The 21,294-nt window shown below is 41.5% G+C and overlaps 1 protein-coding gene across 1 annotated transcript; it reads left to right on the forward strand.

Annotated features, from left to right (window-relative positions):
* The first annotated feature begins 5,471 nt into the window (after nt 1-5,471).
* LOC139377478 (neurogenic differentiation factor 2-like) lies at nt 5,472-9,374 on the forward strand. The gene is made up of 2 exons (XM_071120508.1): nt 5,472-5,599; nt 7,968-9,374. Exon 2 carries the CDS (start codon nt 7,975-7,977, stop codon nt 9,049-9,051), a length of 1,077 nt encoding a protein of 358 aa, XP_070976609.1. The 5' UTR covers nt 5,472-5,599; nt 7,968-7,974; the 3' UTR covers nt 9,052-9,374.
* The last annotated feature ends 11,920 nt before the right edge of the window (nt 9,375-21,294 follow it).

The raw sequence follows: 21,294 nt of genomic DNA on the forward strand, positions 1-21,294 counted from the left end.
TGCAGATAGCCAGGTGTCGCGGTGGTAAGTATTCCCTCAATGGTGCTGGAAGGAAAGCTCTGCTGTCGGGACAGCTTCATGGAGGCCCTAACAGTTTGTAGATACCGTTTGTCGCTGTTAAATTGCATTTAATGTATTGTTTAGATGCATGCATCTAAAAAAACATTGGTTGAGTTTGCCCCACCAAGATTTATAAGCTAAAATTGCTAATGGTCGTCGTATCAAACAGTCTTATTGCAGTTGAAAAAAAGAGACTCGGAATGATTTGGGTGTAGGCATACTACTACAGTACCTATTCACGACCACTAGATGTCAGCCATGCATCTTATACAGAGTGGTGCTCAAAGGTGCTGATTGGTAGACTCACTGGCACATTCCACTTTAAAACACACTTTAATGTATTTAACCAACTTCAACCCCTTATGAGGGAACAGAAACAGAGCCATACGCTATAAGGGCACATAGGCCAACATATCTTATTTTAGGGTTGTTGATAATGGGGTAGCAGGTGAGGTTCTCAACCAGGAGGGCCTCAGTTTTTAGGGGCTCCCTGAAGGCAGGGAGAAAACATACAAATAGAAAATAGCTGCAGTAAGGACAAAATATATTACATCTAATAGGAGAGTACTGTTTATCAGGAATTTAAATATTTAAAACAATGTTAATTTTAATACTTTGAGTGTTGACAATGAATATCAATCACAATTTGCGTATACATGTTATCTCTGACGTAGGAGGTCCCCAGATTTTCTGAAAGCATTTTAGAAGGACCTTGGAAAAGAAAAGGTTGAGAACCACTTGCCAAGAGGTTCAGAAGGCAGATTAGTAGATGGAATGTTGCTGTTTCAAGCCCGGGCAGGGCATAAAAACTGAACTGTGGGAACCTGGTCTCTGATCCCAGGTACCTGCTGTCGTGGCCTGGAGCAAGACACTTAAGCCCTAAAACTGCTCTCCATCCTGTGGCACTGTGCTCCATGGCTGACCCTTTGCCATTCCATGTGTGTATGAGTTAGGCAGAAGACATTTCTGTTCCTCAAATGCACAAAAAAGTATCTATTCGATTCTATTCTAAGAAAGAGTATCCTATAGCCGGCAGCCGCAGAGTAATCCGCTTTTGGGCAGACACTTTTCCCCCGCAACAACAACCAGCAGAAATAGCCTGGGTGGGAATTGAACCCACAACTTTTTTTAATGCTAGTGCCTTAAATTAAAGGCAATCTAAAATGCTTCCATCTTGCCTGTAATGTATAGCAAATATAATTTCATAATAATACCAAAACCAGCAACTGGATCTAGACACTGCTGTGCACAGGTTTTTCTCTTCCTTTTTTGCGTGCGAGCCTTGTGGTCTGCAATACTGCTGGTTTACTTTATTGATTGAATGTCATTGATTGGCTGGGAGAGCCCACTCACCTGAGGTGCGTTCTGTTCGCTTGAACGTTTGCTAAGTTGCAGAACGGTTTGTACTGAACAACACGTTTCCCCAAAAAGTTATTGAACAGACTTTGAGGTACGTTTGCCACCGTGTGGTGTGTGTGTGAGGTGTTTCTTGAAGCAAAGAGTGACATATTTAAAGGGCAGTGGCCATGCTGACAGCGTTCCACAACACAACCCCCTCCCTGTTTTTCAACTGGTCGTTCAGTAAAGCACCGTTTCCATTCAATTAAAGGTTCCAGAACGTAAAAATGTACTGAACGCAGCCCATGTTTCCCCATTTAGCCCTGTATTAGTCCCAGAATAGAGGAGAAGATTGAAAACCAGCAGTGTTGTGGACCTGAAACCCTGTATCTGAGACTGTGTCAATTGCTTTAGGCCAGATAGTTTTGTCATTCTTAATATTTCCTTTGAAAAGGTTTAATGTCAATCAATACAAGCATACCGGAGTGTCCTGCACTGACGCTTCTTCTGTTTCATGCTCTGTATCATGCTATCATCAAAGGTATATAGGCCATGGCTATTACCATATGGTCCAGCTAATATTATACAATTTAAAGGAATGTGGCTATTGTTGCATTCAGTCCAGGGGCAGAGCTTAGCTTTCACCCCCATTGGGTGCGAAGCATAGTCTGAACAACACGTTTGTGCGTAAAATCTTAATCAGTAAGGGCAATCGCTAACTGCTTTCCCAAGTCGAACATGTACAAAGTATATTGCTTTTCAATATAATTTACTAATGATTTAAGCAAATTGTTTCTACCATGATGAACACAAGCTTGTATTAGGCTACAGAAATGTGTACCAGCAGGTGCAAGGCCCCAGATCTCTTTTTAGCTAGCTAGTTGGCGAGATCTGACGCCTAGACGGTCACAGATTGGTTGGATGCAAAAATGCATTATGCAAATCCATGGCAACGGACGAATGCGCCAATATGGGTCTTAATATCTTAAACAAATGCATATTTTAATCACTTGTCAATTTCCAAATACTTATTTTCTAAACTAAATATAGGGCGATAGGTAGCCTAGTGGCTGTAAGGTTGCTAGATCGAACCCCCCGAGCTGACAAGGTAAAAATCTGTTGTTCTGCCCCTGAACAAGGCAGTTAACCCACTGTTCCCGGGTAGGCCGTCATTGAAAATAAGAATTTGTTCTTAATTGACCTGCCTAATCTAATAAAGTTTAAATAAATACAATTAACATTCAAAATATAATTGTCTCAAGCTGAATAAGAATATATTCAATGACATGACAAACTCACGACCCATATGCATGCTGGCACATATTGGGCACCTGGGTCTCCCCATTTCCAGATGGATATCCTGCCGAAATTCAGGGTTTAGACGAGTATTTCGCAATACATATTCCTTAACATGTGCCTCTCTATCTCTTCTTTTGCCCCTCTGATTCCACATTGTCCCACCACCCATCAGTATCCTGCCCACTAGCACTGCCAGGTATGTGGGCATCTCTAAGCTAGGAGGCTCTCTCAGAGCACAGCCCTGATTATCGCTGTTCAAATGACTCATTTAGCCAAATGTACCTTGGTGGTCTTTGTGGTTAGCTTTGTGGTTTGGTGTGGAATTCACATTGATATATTTTCTCTAATTGCAAGAAACAGTGATATTCACTATATATACACAAGTATGTGGACACCCCTTCAAATTAGTGGATTTGGCTATTTCAGCCACACCCGTTGCTGACAACTGTATAAAATCGAGCACACAGCCATGTAATCTCCATAGATAAACATTGGCAGTAGTCGAATAGCCTTACTGAAGAGCTCAGTGATTTTTAACGTGGCACCATCATAAGATGCCACCTTTCCAACAAGTCAGTTCGTCAAATTCGGTCAACTATAAGTGCTGTTATTCTGAAATGGAAATGTCTAGGAGCAACAACGGCTCAGCCACGAAGTGGTAGGTCACACAATCTCACAGAACGGAACTGCTGTGTGCTGAAGGTCGTAGTGAGTAAAAATAATCTGTCCTCGAATGCAACACTCACTTCCGAGTTCCAAACTGCTTCTGGAAGCAATGTCAGCACAATAACTGTTCGTCGGGAGCTTCGTGAAATGGGTTTCCATGGCCTCGGCTCGCGTGGTGTAAAGCTCGCCTCCATTGGACTCTGGAGCAGTGGAAACGCGTTATCTGGAGTGACGCTTCACCTTCTGGCATTCCGAAGAACTAATCTGGGTTTGGCGGTTGCCAGGAGAACGCTACCTGCCCCAATGCATAGTGCCAACTGTACAGTTTGGTGGAGGAGGAATAATGGTCTGGGGCTGTTTTATGGTTCTTGCTAAGCCCCTTAGTTACAGTGATGGGAAATCTTAATGGTACAGCATACAATGACATTCTAGATGATTCTGTGCTTCCAACTTTGTGGCAACAATTTGGAAGGCCATTTCCTGTTTCAGCATGACAATGCCCCCGTGCACAAAGCGAAGTCCATACAGAAATGGTTTGTCGAGATCGATGTGGAAGAACTTGACTGGCCTGCACAGAGCCCTGACCCCAACCTCAAACAACTTTGGGATGAATTGGAACGCCGACTGTGAGCCAGGCCTAATCGCCCAGCGTCAGTGCCTGACCTCACTAATGCTCTTGTGCCTAAATGGAAGCAAGTCCCCGCAGCAATGTTGCAACATCTAGTGTATAGCCTTCCCAGAAAAGTGGAGGCTGTTATAGCAGCAACGGGGGGGACCAACCCATATTAATTTGAATGAGATGTTCGATGTCCACATTCTTTTGGTAATGTAGTTTATAATATCCCTGTTAAGATAGCCTGAATGCATAGCTGGGTCATTGCTATAGTGATGTGAATTTTCTGTCCCCAGAAAATATCACTACTTTAGTGTTAAATAGCAAATTAGGCTTTAATTATAAGGTCAGGTGTCCTTAAAACCACAAAAATATGGATATTGAAAGGGAAGTCAATGCATTTTCCCCAAAAAAATCACTGGATGTAGGTGTTTTTGCCATGTCCCCAGATGTTATTCATCAACTTCCATGAGAAATATAAGCCATAACATAATACAATATTTAAAATCTGTCTCCATTATTTTATAGTCCTAGTTAAAATTCTCTCATCGATTACATGTTTTTCATGATTATTGTATTTATTATTATTTTATTTTAGATGTTCTGTGTGCCCCTGAAATAACTTTCCACCAGTGTCTTTTGTTGTAATTCTCATTTAAGAAAACAACACCGTCCTGCAATGACACCACATTCAGGAAGTGTCACAATTTCTTTGGTGGGAAAACAACAGTACAAAGCAACATAAATATATACACTCAGTTGTATCTATTTTACAATGTTTTATGATAGTCGGTGTGCTCCACTCATACATTTCCACCCTGTTAGGCTAAATTATGAAGAAAATTAACCCAATTACTAAATAATAAAATATGTTTGATGGAGAAGTTAAAATCCTGTTCAAGTGGTCCCCATTATTCTAGCTCAATCTGGCTCACTCACAAGAGCTATGGTTAATTTAGACTCCAAATGTCCACCCTGTTAGAAGTATACACTAACAGGTTGGAAAATGCACCTAAGATTGACTGTTTTTCGGAAAATCAAACGTGTCCTTTTTCTGATAGAATACAACAAACAAACAAAAACACACTTCTTTTTCAAAAGTTAAGAGGTCCAAAAAGCACCAGACAGTAGGAATGACCTAGCTAGGCCTAAGTAGATTCATAAATGGGTGTCCATTGTTAGGCCTATGCTCTGATAGGAGTGAAATCTGTCATAAAAACGACATCAAACGAGAACATTTCATTCTCTCTCCGTTTTTGTTACTCTCTTTCTCTCTCTTACTGGCTGTGACAGATGGCGAGTCCCTCTTCCCTCCAGAAGGCACTCTCTGTGAATGCAGGCGCATGTCAATCACCCGCGCTGATGTCATGGCTCTTGCCAATGATGTGTCAGCCATCTGGCCTTGCATCATAGCTTGTATGTAACCCACCCAGCCCTGGTAGAGTATATCACACTACTGTATCTGCGTATTTGGGGTAGGGATAGCACAGCGAAAAAGCAGCGAGCTTGGCTTCAGCCGCACCAATTGAAGTGTCCATGCAGGAGCGGTGTGGACTTGGACTGGCCACCCGGAGATGGTCTAAACAAACGCGCTTTCGCCTCTCACCCAGCTCCAAGACGGCGGTAGGTTTACATTTTTTGGATGGCCCTCAACGAATTATGGAACTAACACCAACGAGAGAATTTATACAAAGGTTGAATGGAACATGTTATTTCATAAGATTGCTTTTTAGAGAAACTAGGCTACAGCGTATCTTGCGCATGAATGAAATGATATTGTTCAACCCTCGTTGTTTTATCTCATATCAAGAGTGACAGAGTCAAAGACATAATTTAATCCTGCTCCACGCTCTTTATCTGCGCTATCATGTAACGCGAACACGGGAAGGGATTGATTCCATGCACAGCGCGGACAACTACATTTAATAAGAAAGCCTTTAACGATCAATTTGACATGCATTATAGGCCCACTGAAAATCTACATGCATTATTCTATTCATATCGGAGCTTTGTCGTTTCCTTTGAGAGAGGGTTGGGACTTTATTTTAAAAGTCCCTGAAATCGTATCTCCGTTTGAAATGGAGCCATTTAAGGGACAGACTTCTTTTGACAGAACCTAAAACCAACTTAAAAGGAAATCATACTAAGCAGCACATGGGATACGGTAAATGTGTCTGTGTGTCAGAATATTATGGCCCTACAAGATATGAAGGAGAGTGTGAGTGGTAGCGGAAGAGAATTCTACTTTTCAATTCACATTACATCCTTGCCTTACCTTCGTTGTGGCTGGCAACGCTGGCAACGCGACATTCTTGGTCAGTAGCTCAAATTGACCATGAATATGACAGTAAATACCACTAGCCAGTAAGCACAAACTATTCAATGACAAACGTTTATTTTAAACATATTAAACTCAACCGAACCATATTACACTCTTGAATAATGCAACAATTCACAAGCAGACAATTATAGGTTTTATATTCTTGTCTGTAGGCTACACGCATTACATTTTAGCTTCAAGACCAAATACAGACTTGCTATAACAGCATGTCATTAAGTAACGTTAGCCTATCAAAAATGAAAGATTGACCCTGTCATACAAAATTAAAGTAAGCTACAGTAGGCCAACATTACAACAAACCAGGGTTAATTTTGAACAATATCATGCAAATCATTACATGTGGTAATTGCGACTGAAAACGTGGGTAGGCTATAACACCGGGAGTAGCTGTTTTATATGGAAGTAAATCAAATGTCTCAACTAGGGTCCAAAGTTGGTTAGGTAAGCTACCAGATCAGGAAAAACTCTGGGCCCCAGGAAAACAACACAACCATATAAAGTCCAATGAAGAAGCCTGAAGGAGAAGAGATTACTAGAAACAAACGTTTACCCCTTTATCTGTTGATTAATTGTCGGAGTAGAGGACCTTATGCATTTCAGGTAAAATAACAACCTAATGTTTATATCCCAGGACAAATTAGCTAGCAACATCAAGATAGCTAGCTAAATTTCCATAAATGTTTGCTTCTTGACCTGTCCCCAAATGAATATAGTTGGTTCAGAGTTCGTTTTGATATTTAAACCTGTGTGTCCTGATCGTGTCTGGTGTAGAAGGACACAATCAACATGCGCATGATGGCGCACGCGCGAGAGCGTTCTGGTCAGCATGTTACTGTAAACATAGTTGTCCAGAGCTGATTTTATCCTCTTTTTCCAAATCCAGATAACCTACAAAAATATAGACTGAAGACTTAGTTCTGCTGTGGCAGCCTGCTAATTGTTGAAGGGGAAAGGGAGGAAAAGAAAGCTAAGGCTATTTTACAGCAAATCTGTCATGTCAAATTGGCATTACCGTTTAGGCCATTCACACATGCGTAGGTAGAATCGGTTATTATTCGATGCAAATAACAAGGAAGTAAATTGAATATTATCAGAAATTTGTTTTAATTTATGGGTAGGGTATATTCTAAAAATTAGTCCACAATTTCTTATGCCTGTGTTGGAATGTGGCCAGAAATGGTGTGTGTGTGGGGGGGGGGGGGGGGGGGGGGAGGAGGAGGAGGAGGAGTCTACTCGCCGCACAATGTGCCCCATGGGACCTTATGATCAGCCAGCCCATAGGGCCAGCACCGAAAAACCTGCTGTGAGACTGCACGCCAAGGCACGTGCACGGAGAATTGAGGGAAGCGCTTAGTTGGTCCCGTCTGTCGCCCCTCTGTAGCATCCCCCTACTAAGATAAAACATATATTTAATAATAGCCTGTTATTTTGACGAATAGCCTAATCAAAGTCATTTTAGACTCATGAATTAACACGATGTCTAAAGTTCTTATAAGAACATTAGCCTATTCTATTAGAGGCCTATGGAACTTGGCTCAAGTGCACACATAGGTATACATCTCATTTTGGATAAGACCTAGCCTATCACCAAGACCATGCACTGTCTGAAACTGCTTCTAGTTCTCATCTGTCTTGTGATGTGTTTTCCAGTACCACCATGTTGACAAGGCTATTCAGCGAGGTTCTGCCGGATGTCCAGAAGCTCTCGGGTTGGGTGGAGAACAGCGAGGGCGAGGACTCCAAAACCAAGGAGGAAGACATGGGTCCCCTGCAAGACGACGACTTGGATGACGGCGACGCCAGAGAGAGAAGCAGCCGGGATCAGTCCGAGATGGCTGGGGATGACGACGATGACGTCGACGATGAGGACTGTGGTGATGAGAACGAGGGGGAAGACGCAGTCGAAAAGCCCGGGCCAAAGAAACGCAAGATGACGCCAGCACGAATTGAGCGCTCCAAGGTGCGGCGTCAAAAAGCCAACGCACGAGAGAGAACGCGTATGCACGATTTGAACTCTGCGCTGGACAATTTGCGCAAAGTAGTCCCCTGTTATTCCAAAACGCAAAAACTCTCAAAGATAGAGACGCTGAGACTGGCCAAGAATTACATTTGGGCGCTCGGGGAGATCTTGCGCAATGGGAAAAGGCCAGATGTAGTATCCTACGTGCAGACACTGTGCAAGGGCCTGTCCCAGCCCACCACAAATCTAGTAGCTGGTTGTCTGCAGCTCAACTCTCGGAACTTCTTGACAGAGCAGTGTCCTGACGGGGCCCGGTTTCATGTCCCCAACTCCTCTTTCTCCGTGCACCCTTACTCCTACCAGTGTCCCCGTCTGTCTAGCCCTCAGCGCCAACCCGGCTCCAGTCGGCATATGAGGACCCATAACTACGGCTACGGCGACGCGGTCTACCCAGGGGCAATCTCCCCAGAGTACGACAGCCCAGACTATGGGGGCCATCACAGCTCGCCTGTGTGCGTCAACGGCAACTTTTCCGTGAGTCAACAGGAGTGTGGGTCGCCGGACACAGACATGAACTATCACTATGCTATGCACTACTCTGGACTGTCTGCTTCGCGCGCCACTGCTGTCCACGGACTAGCGTTCGGCACATCGGGAGCGCGCAGCGGTTCCGCGCACTCTGAAAACGTGCCGCCGCATTTTCATGACATGCACTTATTACACCATGACAGGACGCCCGTGTACGAGGAACTTAACGTCCTTTACCACAACTGAATTCACCAAAACCCTAACAACCCACCGGACCCCTAAATACCCAACTAAAAATCGTAACGTTAGCCTACCCATTTTGACACTGGATGAGGTTTTTAGAAAACGGAAGGTGGGGTGGCAGGAATTGAGAGAGAAATAGCAAAATTCTCAATGATGGTTCTCTGCTTTATTGATGTCGTTCCTGAATTGTCGTTATGCACATTTGAAGGTATGTCAGAAATCAATATTTCCAATCAAATGTCGCCGTGTATGCATAATGCGAGTGCACTCAAAATAAAATGTGTTACATGAACGAAACATCTTATAAAACAAAAAATAAAACAATATTTTAATTATCTGACATGAGGTGGTTGACCAAATAAATTATTTCTGACTTGAGAAATTGAGTCAATCTCACTATATGCTGAAGGGCAAGAGCTCCACCATGGAATCACAAATACATTATTTGAGTACATAACTATCTAAGTGACAAGAACGACTTTCTGCATTAGGTTCGTTTCCAAATCCAATATTGAAACGAAAGACAATTCATCATTAAAATGACCAAACGCTTAATGGGCGTATTAGGTATAGGTCTATAGCCTAGTATACTGTACACCCTAAAAAATAAACGTTTCCTGGAAAATCCTTCGGGGTAATTTAAAGTAATCAACCTTTAGATTCCTGTAGGATCCATTAGTATAATTAAGGTTAAGGTAACCTTACATTTAATTTAAGAACCCATAATCTGATATCAATTCGTTTTTTAAACGTTGTAGACATAAGGGATGCCTTGAATAACCCTGTTCAAAAGAGGGGTTTTGGAACCAGCAGTGCGCTCCTGAGTAAATGGCGCTAGTGCGTGTATCATTTTACAAATGTTATCTCTCTCATGCCAGCAAAAAAGGCGCGAGCACTAGCTGTCGCCAACCAGAGCCAGGACCATGGACAGTTCTTCCACTCGTGTGCCATCAACGGAAACGTAACTTTTTTTAAAAAGTACTTATCCTTTATATAACTAGGCATCACCAACTATCTTGGTTAGCTCGGACTCGCCAACCATAATAGTTTATGCCTACGTAGGCCTATTGGATATTTATTCAATCATTATTTATTGAAGTTCTTGTCTCATCATCATTGCATCTCTGCTAGCTAGCTACCTGCCACTTTTTTTGTTTAGCATAGTAACGTTGAATGTTTATCCTGCCCCTGTCCAGTTAAGTTGTAGATAGTTTGGGTGCTGTGAGAAACTCAGCCTCCACAAACAAGGTAAGACACACACAGAGATATGACGCAATCTAGGTTATGTTAAACGTACAAAAATGAAAACATTCAGATGTTACGTCTATCAACTACCCATGTTGAATGTGTCTAATTTATGTCTTTCAGGCTGATGAGGCGGACTGCTTTGATAGAGAAAATCAACCTCAGCTAAAACACACACAGAAGACTTAATCTAAGTTATGTTTAGCTAACCTGACAAAAATCTTTCAACCCATGATACACTCTTTCAACATCTCTTTCCATCTTTCTCCCTTTAGTCCCTGTCTTTTCCTGGACAGTTAAGTGGTGGAGAGTTTAGGTGCTGCAATAGAGAAATGTAGCAACCTCCACAAACAGGTAAGGCACACACAAACAGCGAGAGAGATGACAGAGATGACCAAATGTCGTGAATGCTCATGTTTTTTATGTTGTGTTTGTGTCTAATTTATGTATTTAAGGCTGGTATATTGGGGCAGCCTGTTCTGTCCTCTGTATTTGAAATCAAGACAATGTTTAAGGCTCTCTATGGATCTACAACAAGGTTAGCCTCTATAAAGTATTTAGATGTATTTGCAGTGTGATTATAGTGTGCTGTGCCATTTCTTTGTCTTTCCAATACTAACTGAATAGTGAATGAATTTACAGTGGGATTATTGTATGTTCTGTTACCCTGTCTTTGTCCTCCATACTGTCTTGTTATTATCACTGCAGCTGATTGCATAGCACATACTCAACTTTAATTGATGATAATCAACACCCATAATCAATGCCATTGTTATTACAAAAGTAATTGTTAGTCTACATGTTATCTTGTATGTTTCTCTTATGTTTTAGGTATCCCAATACCCGGCAAAACATGGGTGTGTGTACACTCTTCCAAAAGTACTCCTCGTTGAGAGACCAGACATTGAAGGGATGTATAAGAATTCTTCAAATTTACTACTCATATTAATTCACACACACAAACTTTTTACACCACTGTGCCTACCCAGACCAATGTGCTGGCTTGATATTTTGTTCTTACATTGTTTATTCCGTCACATTTCCAGCAGCTTAACAAGACGATCATCACTGTAAAAAACGACCCACGGGCTTAGTAAATATTGCAAAAGAAAATCAATGATTTTTACTTAAAATAAAAGGTTTCTGGTTTTACTTCACATTTTTTTATATAGTACTTAATTTGTGTTGAAAATCAAAGGTAATATGCTGCTAAATTTGAACGAATATTTCTAAGTAACCAACCACTTTAAAATATATTCAAATTATCATTGTTGGACTGACATGCTAGTGTAACCAGTGTGAAATGGTCAGCTAGTTAGCGGGGTGCCAGCTAGTTAGCGGGGTGCCAGCTAGTTAGCGGGGTGCCAGCTAGTTAGCGGGGTGCCAGCTAGTTAGCGGGGTGCCAGCTAGTTAGCGTTTCAATCGGTGACGTCACTCGCTCTGAGACCTTGAAGTACTGTAGTTGTTCCCTTTGCTCTGCAAGGGCCGTGGCTTTTGTTGAGCGATAGGTAAGTAAATAGGTATGCTTCGAGGGTGTCAGTTGCTGACGTGTGCAGAGGGTCCCTGGTTCGAGCCCAGGTAGGGGCAAGGAGAGGAACAGAAGCAAAACTGTTACATTGATGCTGTTGACCCGGATCGCTGGTTGCTGCAGAAAAGGAGGACTCAAACAAGGTTCCGAAGGTACAGTCACTGGGCCTACACAGGGCACACCCTTTAATTTGTCAATTTTTATCTCACGTGTTTTTAGATTAATATTTAAAACTTAAACATTTCAATAGCTCCCTAGTCATGTGACCTACTGACTTCAAACAAGGTCCAGAATGTCCAATCAGTGGGCCTACACATTGCACATCCTTAAGTTTGTCCTTTAGTTTGTCCAGTTTACCCTTTTCTTTAATATTTATCTACAATAATTGGTAGTTCTAAGTACTTATTTTCCATGTTTTTCACTTTTCCACGTTATTTAACAGCGGTACACAATAGGAGAGAGAGAGAATATCTCCTTTCGTCGTTAATATCAACCATAAAGGAAAAGGGCAAAGTACGAGAGTCATGTTATTAATTGTCCAAAGCAGGGATGGAGGGTGAGGTGGGCTGCAGTGGGTTTGCTGGTCAATACATATACTGAACATGTAACCATAGTAATGGTGGCCAGTAAATCAATGAATAAAAATTGAATATTGACAAATTAAACAGAATGTAGACCTTTCATCTTTTCCAACATGTCAACAGACACAACATTTCACCATGATAACTTTCTCTTTATCCCTGGTTGATGTACATGTCAGAGCCTCTTCAGTGTGGATGGGGTATAGCATACATTTTCAACAACAAAGACTGCACTTCCAGTTTGTTCTTTACTCTGTTGAACTCTTGTCTTCATTCCTAGGCACAGCACATGGAACCACTGTTAGCATAACAAAGCATAACACGTTATATATAAAATATCAATGCAGTATGACGAATTAGCCATACATTGTGTTATATCATAAATTGTCTTCCATGCCGTCACTGTTGTCAAAAGATTATTAACATTTTAAATAAAGTTACTAACCCAGTCAGTCTTTGGGCCACATCCAGGTTCTTTATCAGTGACAAAAATGAAGCAGTTGTTGGCTTTGTTGACCTCTGAAATCATAGGCATGAACTGAACATATGGCTGTCCCACACAACTACATCAAAATAAAGAATTGACATTTACTTTGAATTAAATGTCATTACCAGACATGTTTAGTCTATCCTCAGCTGTTGCTCCATGTGTTTTTGAAGGTTCTATATCAATTTGGAAGGGGATACTGGGGATGTTCTGTGCAACTTCCTTGGCCATCTACACCAAAAAATAAAATAGTTTTTGACCTAATTGTCACATTACAGCTAACCATTATTGAAACTATAACTATCAAACCTGCATTACAAAGACCCCACAGCTGAAGGTGTCCTGCTGCATGGTGGGAGTTATTTCCCCTCCTTTCCACTTTATGTCCACCCAGTCATCTTTTCCATGGCAAGATCTTCTCATTTTGAAGTATTCTCTTTTTTTATGTAAACATAATGGATTTCTGATTATTTATAGGCAAATGAATACACAGGCCAAAACTGTATGCTGATTTCCTGATCACTATATTCTAGTAGAGGTAATTTCCCTTATGCCCCATTCTACACACAGCCTAACTTATAGGCACTGAACCATTTACAGGACAATAATACAAGTAGCATACAGGATCCAACCCTCACAGAGGGAATAAATGTAGAGCGTTTGTAGACTTTAAGAAAAAATATTAAGTGACAGTTTCATCAGTACGTGCTTAAAGAAAGTCCTATCACAAAGATCACAGATGACAGTCTATGACAATAGAGAATGAATTGTAACCACCAAAGTGTGTCAAAATAATATCTGAAAATGTCAGTTGTTGAACATAATACTTCTATTTGCAATAGTAATTTATGATATATGCAGTTGAGGAATATTACATATACCAACTACATCTAGGACGGACATAAGACATTCCCACATACAGTATACACATAGAGGTATTTTTCAGCTATGATTTTACCACTCAGAATCCAGAATGGATATGACAATGGGACCAGCACAGGACGTACTACACCCTTACAACAATCTACTTTTTGATCTTCTTGACTTCTTATCTGGTAAACTGCTACTATGTGTCAAGAAAAGAGCCCCAATTAGGGGTTAGTGTTCTCCAGTAAAGAAGGGCTGGTTTAGATTAAAAACTATTGCCATGTGTCCCCGTTCATAGGCATGAGAGACTAGTCAGTGGTAGAATTGAGTTGGCACTTTATTGGCCCAAACACCCACAGACACACAAGGTTGAGGTTACTCATGGACAGTAATTTTTTTTTTGTTTTTTTTTTTTTGCATTGTTGCATTGTGTCTTCTAACTGTCCAAGAATAGGATCCAAAGTGTTAGGAAATATTTGTTCCCATAAATACAGAGGAGGATGTCTCTCCTCATACCTCTGGCACTTTAGTCAGACTGCCAGACTGTGTAACAACTTCATGATGGGGCTGGCAACACAGTTCCCATTGACTAAGCACCACGGAGACCAATCAGGAGAGAATACCAATACCAGGGTGCCAATTGAAAGTCAAGGGGTGTGTCTGTGCCTTTAGGATTACTCTCTCTTTACAGAGAACCCCTGTAATTCAAGTCATGAGCTACCCTTCCCCTTTCAGTCTGCTCTGCGCATGTCTGAAAGTGACAGAGCCAGCAGCCAAGAGATGTTTTAACAGTGTGTCATAAAAAAGTATTGCACTTATGAATGTATGTGAAATGCTAATATGTATTACAATCAGTACAATGGAATAACTATAGTCCACTGACTATATAAGGGTAGTCAGTGGACATTCTGAATCTTGTTTGAAGTCAGTAGGTCACATGACCAAGGAGCTATTGACATTTTAAAGTTTGAAAAATGTATGTAAAATCTTCTGAGGTGGAAACGGACAAACTGAAGGTGGTGCAATGTGTAGGCCCAGTGAGTGGACATTCTGAACCGGGTTTGAAGTCAGTAGGTCATATGACCAAAGAGCTACGGAAAAATAAAAAAATGTAAATAAATAATTTAAAATAGTGCGAGATGTAAATCAACAATAAAAGCGTGTGCAATGTGTGTCTATGCCATCGGGTTAGCAAGAACCAGTTTTAGGAGTGATAGTTAAAGAGCTGCTGAAATGTGAAAATTAGATTTGTCACAATGTTGAAGGTCCCTAACTGCTGTTGGTGGACGTAAGGAAAACTACAGGCGAATATCCAACCTGAAGCTGTCTTTACCTCGGGCTACAGTAGCTAACGTAAACTCACTCACTTTTGTACATCGCCTTGGTCCGTAAATAGACCTTATTTTAGCGCACCAAAAACGTAATATTTCTAGATCAACTGTAATGTCAATACCATTGTAAAGCACACTTTCTCCCCTTTTCAACGAAATAAATGGCATGACCTAAACGATCTGTCCAACTTATCACCTTATCGCCTCTAAAATGTAAAGAAAACACTATAAAGAGTTTATATAATGTGTCATTACATACCTACAAGGGGGCAAAAAAGTATTTAGTCAGCCACCAATTGTGCAAGTTCTCCCACTTAAAAAGATGAGAGAGGCCTGTAATTTTCATCATAGGTACACTTCAACTATGACAGACTAAATTAGAAGAAAAAAATCCAGAGAATCACATTGTAGGATTTTTAATGAATTTATTTGCAAATTATAGTGGAAAATAAGTATTTGGTCAATAACAAAAGTTCATCTCAATACTTTGTTATATACCCATTGTTGGCAATGACAGAGGTCAAATGTTTTCTGTACGTCTTCACAAGGTTTTCACACACTGTTGCTGGTATTTTGGCCCATTCATCCATGCAGATCTCCTCTAGAGCAGTGATGTTTTGGGGCTGTTGCTGGGCAACACGGACTTTCAACTCCCTCCAAAGATTTTCTATGGGGTTGAGATCTGGAGACTGGCTAGGCCACTCCAGGACCTTGAAATGCTTCTTACGAAGCCACTCCTCACTCACTCCTGTGTTTGGGATCATTGTCATATAATACAATTCCTCTTCTTTAGGTATTCATGTATCCAGACATTCCTGAGTACTGATACAGAGCTTATTCTTTAGGCAGCTAATGAAGCACACATAAAGGGATGGAACACTAAACAATTCGTCTATGAAATCAGACATCCTGGAAAAATTTTCTGAAAGTATCTTCAGTTTACAGCCTATATGTCAAGTCTACAAATTTGCCAAGTTGCTGAAGCTTTGGTAAAAAAAAGTACCCATGCCTTAAAGAGCCTGGTCCTCAGGCCTGCAAACCAGCCTGAAATACAAGATAGGCAATTACAGATCGAAACTGGTTCGGTTGCCCAGAACTGGAAGTGAACTCTGTCAAGGGAACATCACCAGAGGACAGGCCTGTTGCCAAGAACATAAAAACCAAAGAAGGTGGAGGTAAATTACCTCCCACCCTACCCTGCTGGAGAAACAGATGAGACCCTGGAGAGGGAGCGAAGTCTGTTATTTCTAAACAATTTCACTCAGGATGCTGACGACACCATGATCCGAGAAGACCTCATTCAACATTTGATGTAGGTGTTCACTGTGAAGGATCTGCACCAGAATATAGAGCATGGGGATCTGCATCGAAGGAGCAGAGGTCCTGGCTGGTATTTCCAGTGTTTCGCAGTCATGTACGTTGCTTATGGGCCTCATCTATGGCTTAAATCTAAAGTACCCCAAAGATCTGAAATATACCTTTGAGGTGTTCCAAAAAGTATTCTTGGAACTTAATGATCTCAGGACCTCTCCACGGGTCCAAGCTCGGAAGGCGAAGTTACTCATTTTCAGAGATATCTAAAGATATCTATGAGAACTCTCAAAGGGCCACTCACAAACTGTGGTCTAAACCCTACTCAGTAAGCTGAAAAGCTAGTTGCTAGGTGGTATAGGAGCTACAGTTTACATGATGCTCTTTGTCAGGTGAAGTCATAAGAGACATTGTCAATTCCTGTTTAAAAAGCAGCTTTGTTTGAAAACTTACTCCACATGCACTAGTGGATATCTGAGATTATTTGTCAGGTGCAAGCTATCTGGATGTAACTTTACCTAAGGAGACAAGGTGGAGTTATTCCCAGAATGCTTATTTATACCTGTCAAAATAATTTGCCCATACGGGCTTCACTAATGCATATGGAGTCAAGTTTAAGGGACAATTTGGCATATACACTACCGTTCAAAAGTTTGGGGCCACTTAGAAATGTCCTTGTTTTTGAAAGAAAAACACATTTTTTGTCCATTAAAACCTCTTGAAACTAGGGGGCACTATTTTTATTTTTGGAAAAATAATGTTCCCAAAGTAAACCGCCTATTTCTCAGGACCAGATGCTAGAATATGCATATAATTGACAGCTTAGGATAGAAAACACTCTAAAGTTTCCAAAACTGTCAAAATATTGTCCCTGAGGAAAATCCAATCAGGAAGTGCCTCTTATTTTGAAACTGTTGTCTTCCTATGCATCCCTATTGGCCATTGAAAGGGATATCAACCAGATTCCTTTTTCTACGTATTCCCTAAGGTGTCTACAGCATTTTGACGTAGTTTCACGCCTTTATGTTGAAGAATGAGCGTAAATGACTACATTGCGTAAGTGGCCAGCTGAGGGCTCTCAGAGTGATTCTTGCGTAAAAGACAGAGGTAGTCATTTTTCCTCTCGCTCCTACTGAAAAGCCAATTGTCCCGGTTGATATATTATCGAATAGGTATTTGAAAAACACCTAGAGGATTGATTATAAAAAACGTTTGCCATGTTTCTGTCGATATTATGGATATAATTTGATTTGATTAATTTGATTAATTTGTCGTGACCGCTATTTCCGGTGGATTTCTTAACATAACGTGACAAACAAACAGAGGTATTTTGGGTATAAAAATAATCTTTATGGAACTAAAGGAACATTTGCTGTCTAACTGGGAGTCTCACCAGTTAGAAAGTGAAAACATCCGAAGATCATCAAAGGTAAACGGTTAATTTGATTGCTTTTCTGATTTTGTGACCAAGCTTCCCGCTGCTAGCTGGACGTAATGCTATGCTAGGCTATCGATAAACTTACACAAACGCTTCTCTTGCTTTGCCTGTAAAGCATAATTTCAAAATCTGAGATGACAGGGTGATTAACAAAAGGCTAAGCTGTGTTTCACTATATTTCACTTGTGATTTCAAGAATATGAATATTTTCTAGTAATATTTTTTGACCGTTGCGCTATGCTGATTAGTGTAGTTGATGACAATTCTCCCGGATCCAACATTTTTTGAAAGTGTTTTTTCCTCTTTTACATTTTTTTCCTTCAAATCAAAATCAAATCAAATGTATTTATATAGCCCTTCTTACATCAGCTGATATATCAAAGTCCTGTACAGAAACTCAGCCTAAAACCCCAAGCAGCAAGCAATGCAGGTGTAGAAGCACAGTGGCTAGGAAAAACTCCCTAGAAAGGCCCAAACCTAGAAAGAAACCTAGAGAGGAACCAGGCTATGAGGGGTGGCCAGTCCTCTTCTGGCTGTGCCGGGTGGAGATTATAACAGAACATGGCCAAGATGTTCAAATGTTCATAACTGACCAGCATGGTCAAATAATAATAATCACAGTAGTTGTCGAGGGTGCAACAAGTCAACACCTCAGGAGTAAATGACAGTTGGATTTTCATAGCCGATCATTGAGAGTATCTCTACCGCTCCTGCTGTCTCTAGAGAGTTGAAAACAGCAGGTCTGGGACAGGTAGCACGTCCGGTGAACAGGTCAGGGCTCCATAGCCGCAGGCAGAACAGTTGAAACTGGAACAGCAGCATGGCCAGGTGGACTGGGGACAGCAAGGAGTCATCATGCCAGGTAGCCCTGAGGCATGGTCCTAGGGCTCAGGTCTTCCGAGAGAGAGAAGGAAAGAAAGAGAGAAAGATAATTGGAGAGAGCATACCTAAATTCACACAGGACACCGGATAATACAGGAGAAGTACTCCAGATATAACAGATTGACCCTAGCCCCCCGTCACATAAACTACTGCAGCATAAATACTGGAGGTTGAGACAGGAGGGGTCAGGAGACACTGTGGACCCATCCGATGAGACCCCCGGACAGGGCCAAACAGGCAGGATATAACCCCACCCACTTTGCCAAAGCACAGCCCCCACACCACTAGAGGGACATCTTTAACCACCAATTTACCATCCTGAGACAAGGCTGAGTATAGCCCACAACAATCTCTGCCACAGCACAACCCAAGGGGGTGCGCTAACCTGGACAGGAAGATCATATCAGTGACTCAACCCACTCAAGTGACGCACCCCTCCTAGGGACGGCATGGAAGAGCACCAGTAAGCCAGTGACTCAGCCCCTGTAATAGAGTTAGAGGCAGAGAATCCCAGTGGAGAGAGGGGAACTGGCCAGGCAGAGACAGCAAGGGCGGTTAGTTGCTCCAGAGCCTTTCCGTTCATCTTCACACTCCTGGGCCAGACTACACTCAATCATATGACCTACTGAAGAGATGAGTCTTCAGTAAAGACGTAAAGGTTGAGACCGAGATTGCGTCTCTCACATGGGTAGGCAGACCATTCCATAAAAATGGAGCTCTATAGGAGAAGGCCCTGCCTCCAGCTGTTTGCTTAGAAATTCTAGGGGCAATTAGGAGGCCTGAATCTTGTGACCTTAGCGTACGTGTAGGTATATACGGCAGGACCAAATCGGAAAGACTTTACATTTTCAAACAGTCCATTGCTATTTTCCAAAGGGGCTATACATTTGGGGGAGGTTTTTTTCTCTCCTGAGTAGCCTCATTTAACTGACAAAAATAAAATTAAAACATCTAGTGTTCAGCGAAATAACAACACAATGTCAAATACAGGTAGCCTAGTCAAATAATTTACATCCAATCACATTAACCATTAGTCTCTCGCGGGAATTCCACGGTCTGTATGTAGCCAAAGGTAGCTGATGGCGCAAAAGCCATGTCAGGGAGACATACTGTAGTGGAGTGGTAACGCACGTGCAAGCAGTTGCTTCTAACGCCACTTGGGTACGCTGCCAAAGGAGTGCCTAACAACTTGAAATACATTTTAGACACTACAGTGAAAACAGTTAACTTTGTTAAATCAAGGCCCCTGAACACTCCTGTTTTTTCTGCACTATGCAATGATATGGGCAGTGCCGTTTTAAAAAATATAGAGACGAGCTTAAAACTTCTTATGGGCAGGTGGGACAGTAGCATCCCACCTGACCAACATCCGGGGAAATTGCAGGATGCGAAATTCAAACTACAGAATTATAAATATTTAACTTTCATGAAATCACAAGTGTAATACATCAAAATAAAGCTTAACTTCTTGTTAATCCAGCCGCTGTGTCAGATTTCTAAAAGGCTTTATGGCGAAAACACATCATGCGATTATCTGAGGACAGCGCCCCGCATACAAAAGCATGAAAAACATATTTCAACCAGGCAGGTGCGCCACGAAAGTCAGAAATAGCGATATATAAATGCCTTACCTTTGATGACCTTCTTCTGTTGGCACTCCAAAAGGTCCCAGATACATCACAAATGGTCCTTTTGTTCGATAATGTCCTTCTTTATATCCATAGAAACTCAGTTTAGCTGGCGCGCTTCAGTCAATAATCCACCCAGTTACCCTCCATCAAAATGCATACAAAATGAATCCCAAACGTTACTAATAAAGTTTTCCAAACAAGTCAAACAACGTTTATAATCAAACCTTAGTTACCCTAATACGTAAATAAACAAATTTAAGACGGAGAATCGTTGTTGTCTTTACCAAAGAACGCACTCTCTCCAAGCGCTTGGAAACACTATAGCCAAAATGGGAGTCACCTAGAAAAACTACAATTTCTGGCTAATTTTTCCAAAAACCAGCATGAAACTCTTTCTAAAGACTGTTGACATCTAGTGGAAGCCCTAGGAACTGCATTCTGGGAGGATTTCGCCTTATAATAGAAGTGACAGCCATTGAAAACAGTGGTGGGCTGAAATTATTTTTTGGGGGGATGGATTGTCCTCAGGGTTTTGCCTGCCATATCAGTTCTGTTATACTCACAGACATAATTTTAACAGTTTCAATGAACAAATAAGGTTTTATTTGTAAGATGGTTAAATAAAGAGCAAAATTATTGATTATTATTATATTATTATTTGTGCCCTTGGTCGTATAAGAGCTCTTTGTCACTTCTCATGAGCTGTGTTGTGACAAAAACTCACACTCATTCTTATGTTGGCAGGCTTACAATGATGGCAAAAAACAACATTTGAGAGTACGCTGACCCTGGTCCATGAGGGGGTATGCAGCTGGAGGTTGAATGTTTGAAGGGTTGCTAGTTTAAAATCCTAGATGCCGTTGCCTGCCGTTGTGCCCTTGAGCAAGGCACTTAACCCCCCACAACAACTGCTCCATGGGTGCCCCGTGTGGCAGCCTGAGCACC

This window comes from Oncorhynchus clarkii, chromosome 20, assembly GCF_045791955.1.
Source record: "Oncorhynchus clarkii lewisi isolate Uvic-CL-2024 chromosome 20, UVic_Ocla_1.0, whole genome shotgun sequence".
Lineage (NCBI taxonomy): Eukaryota > Metazoa > Chordata > Actinopteri > Salmoniformes > Salmonidae > Oncorhynchus > Oncorhynchus clarkii.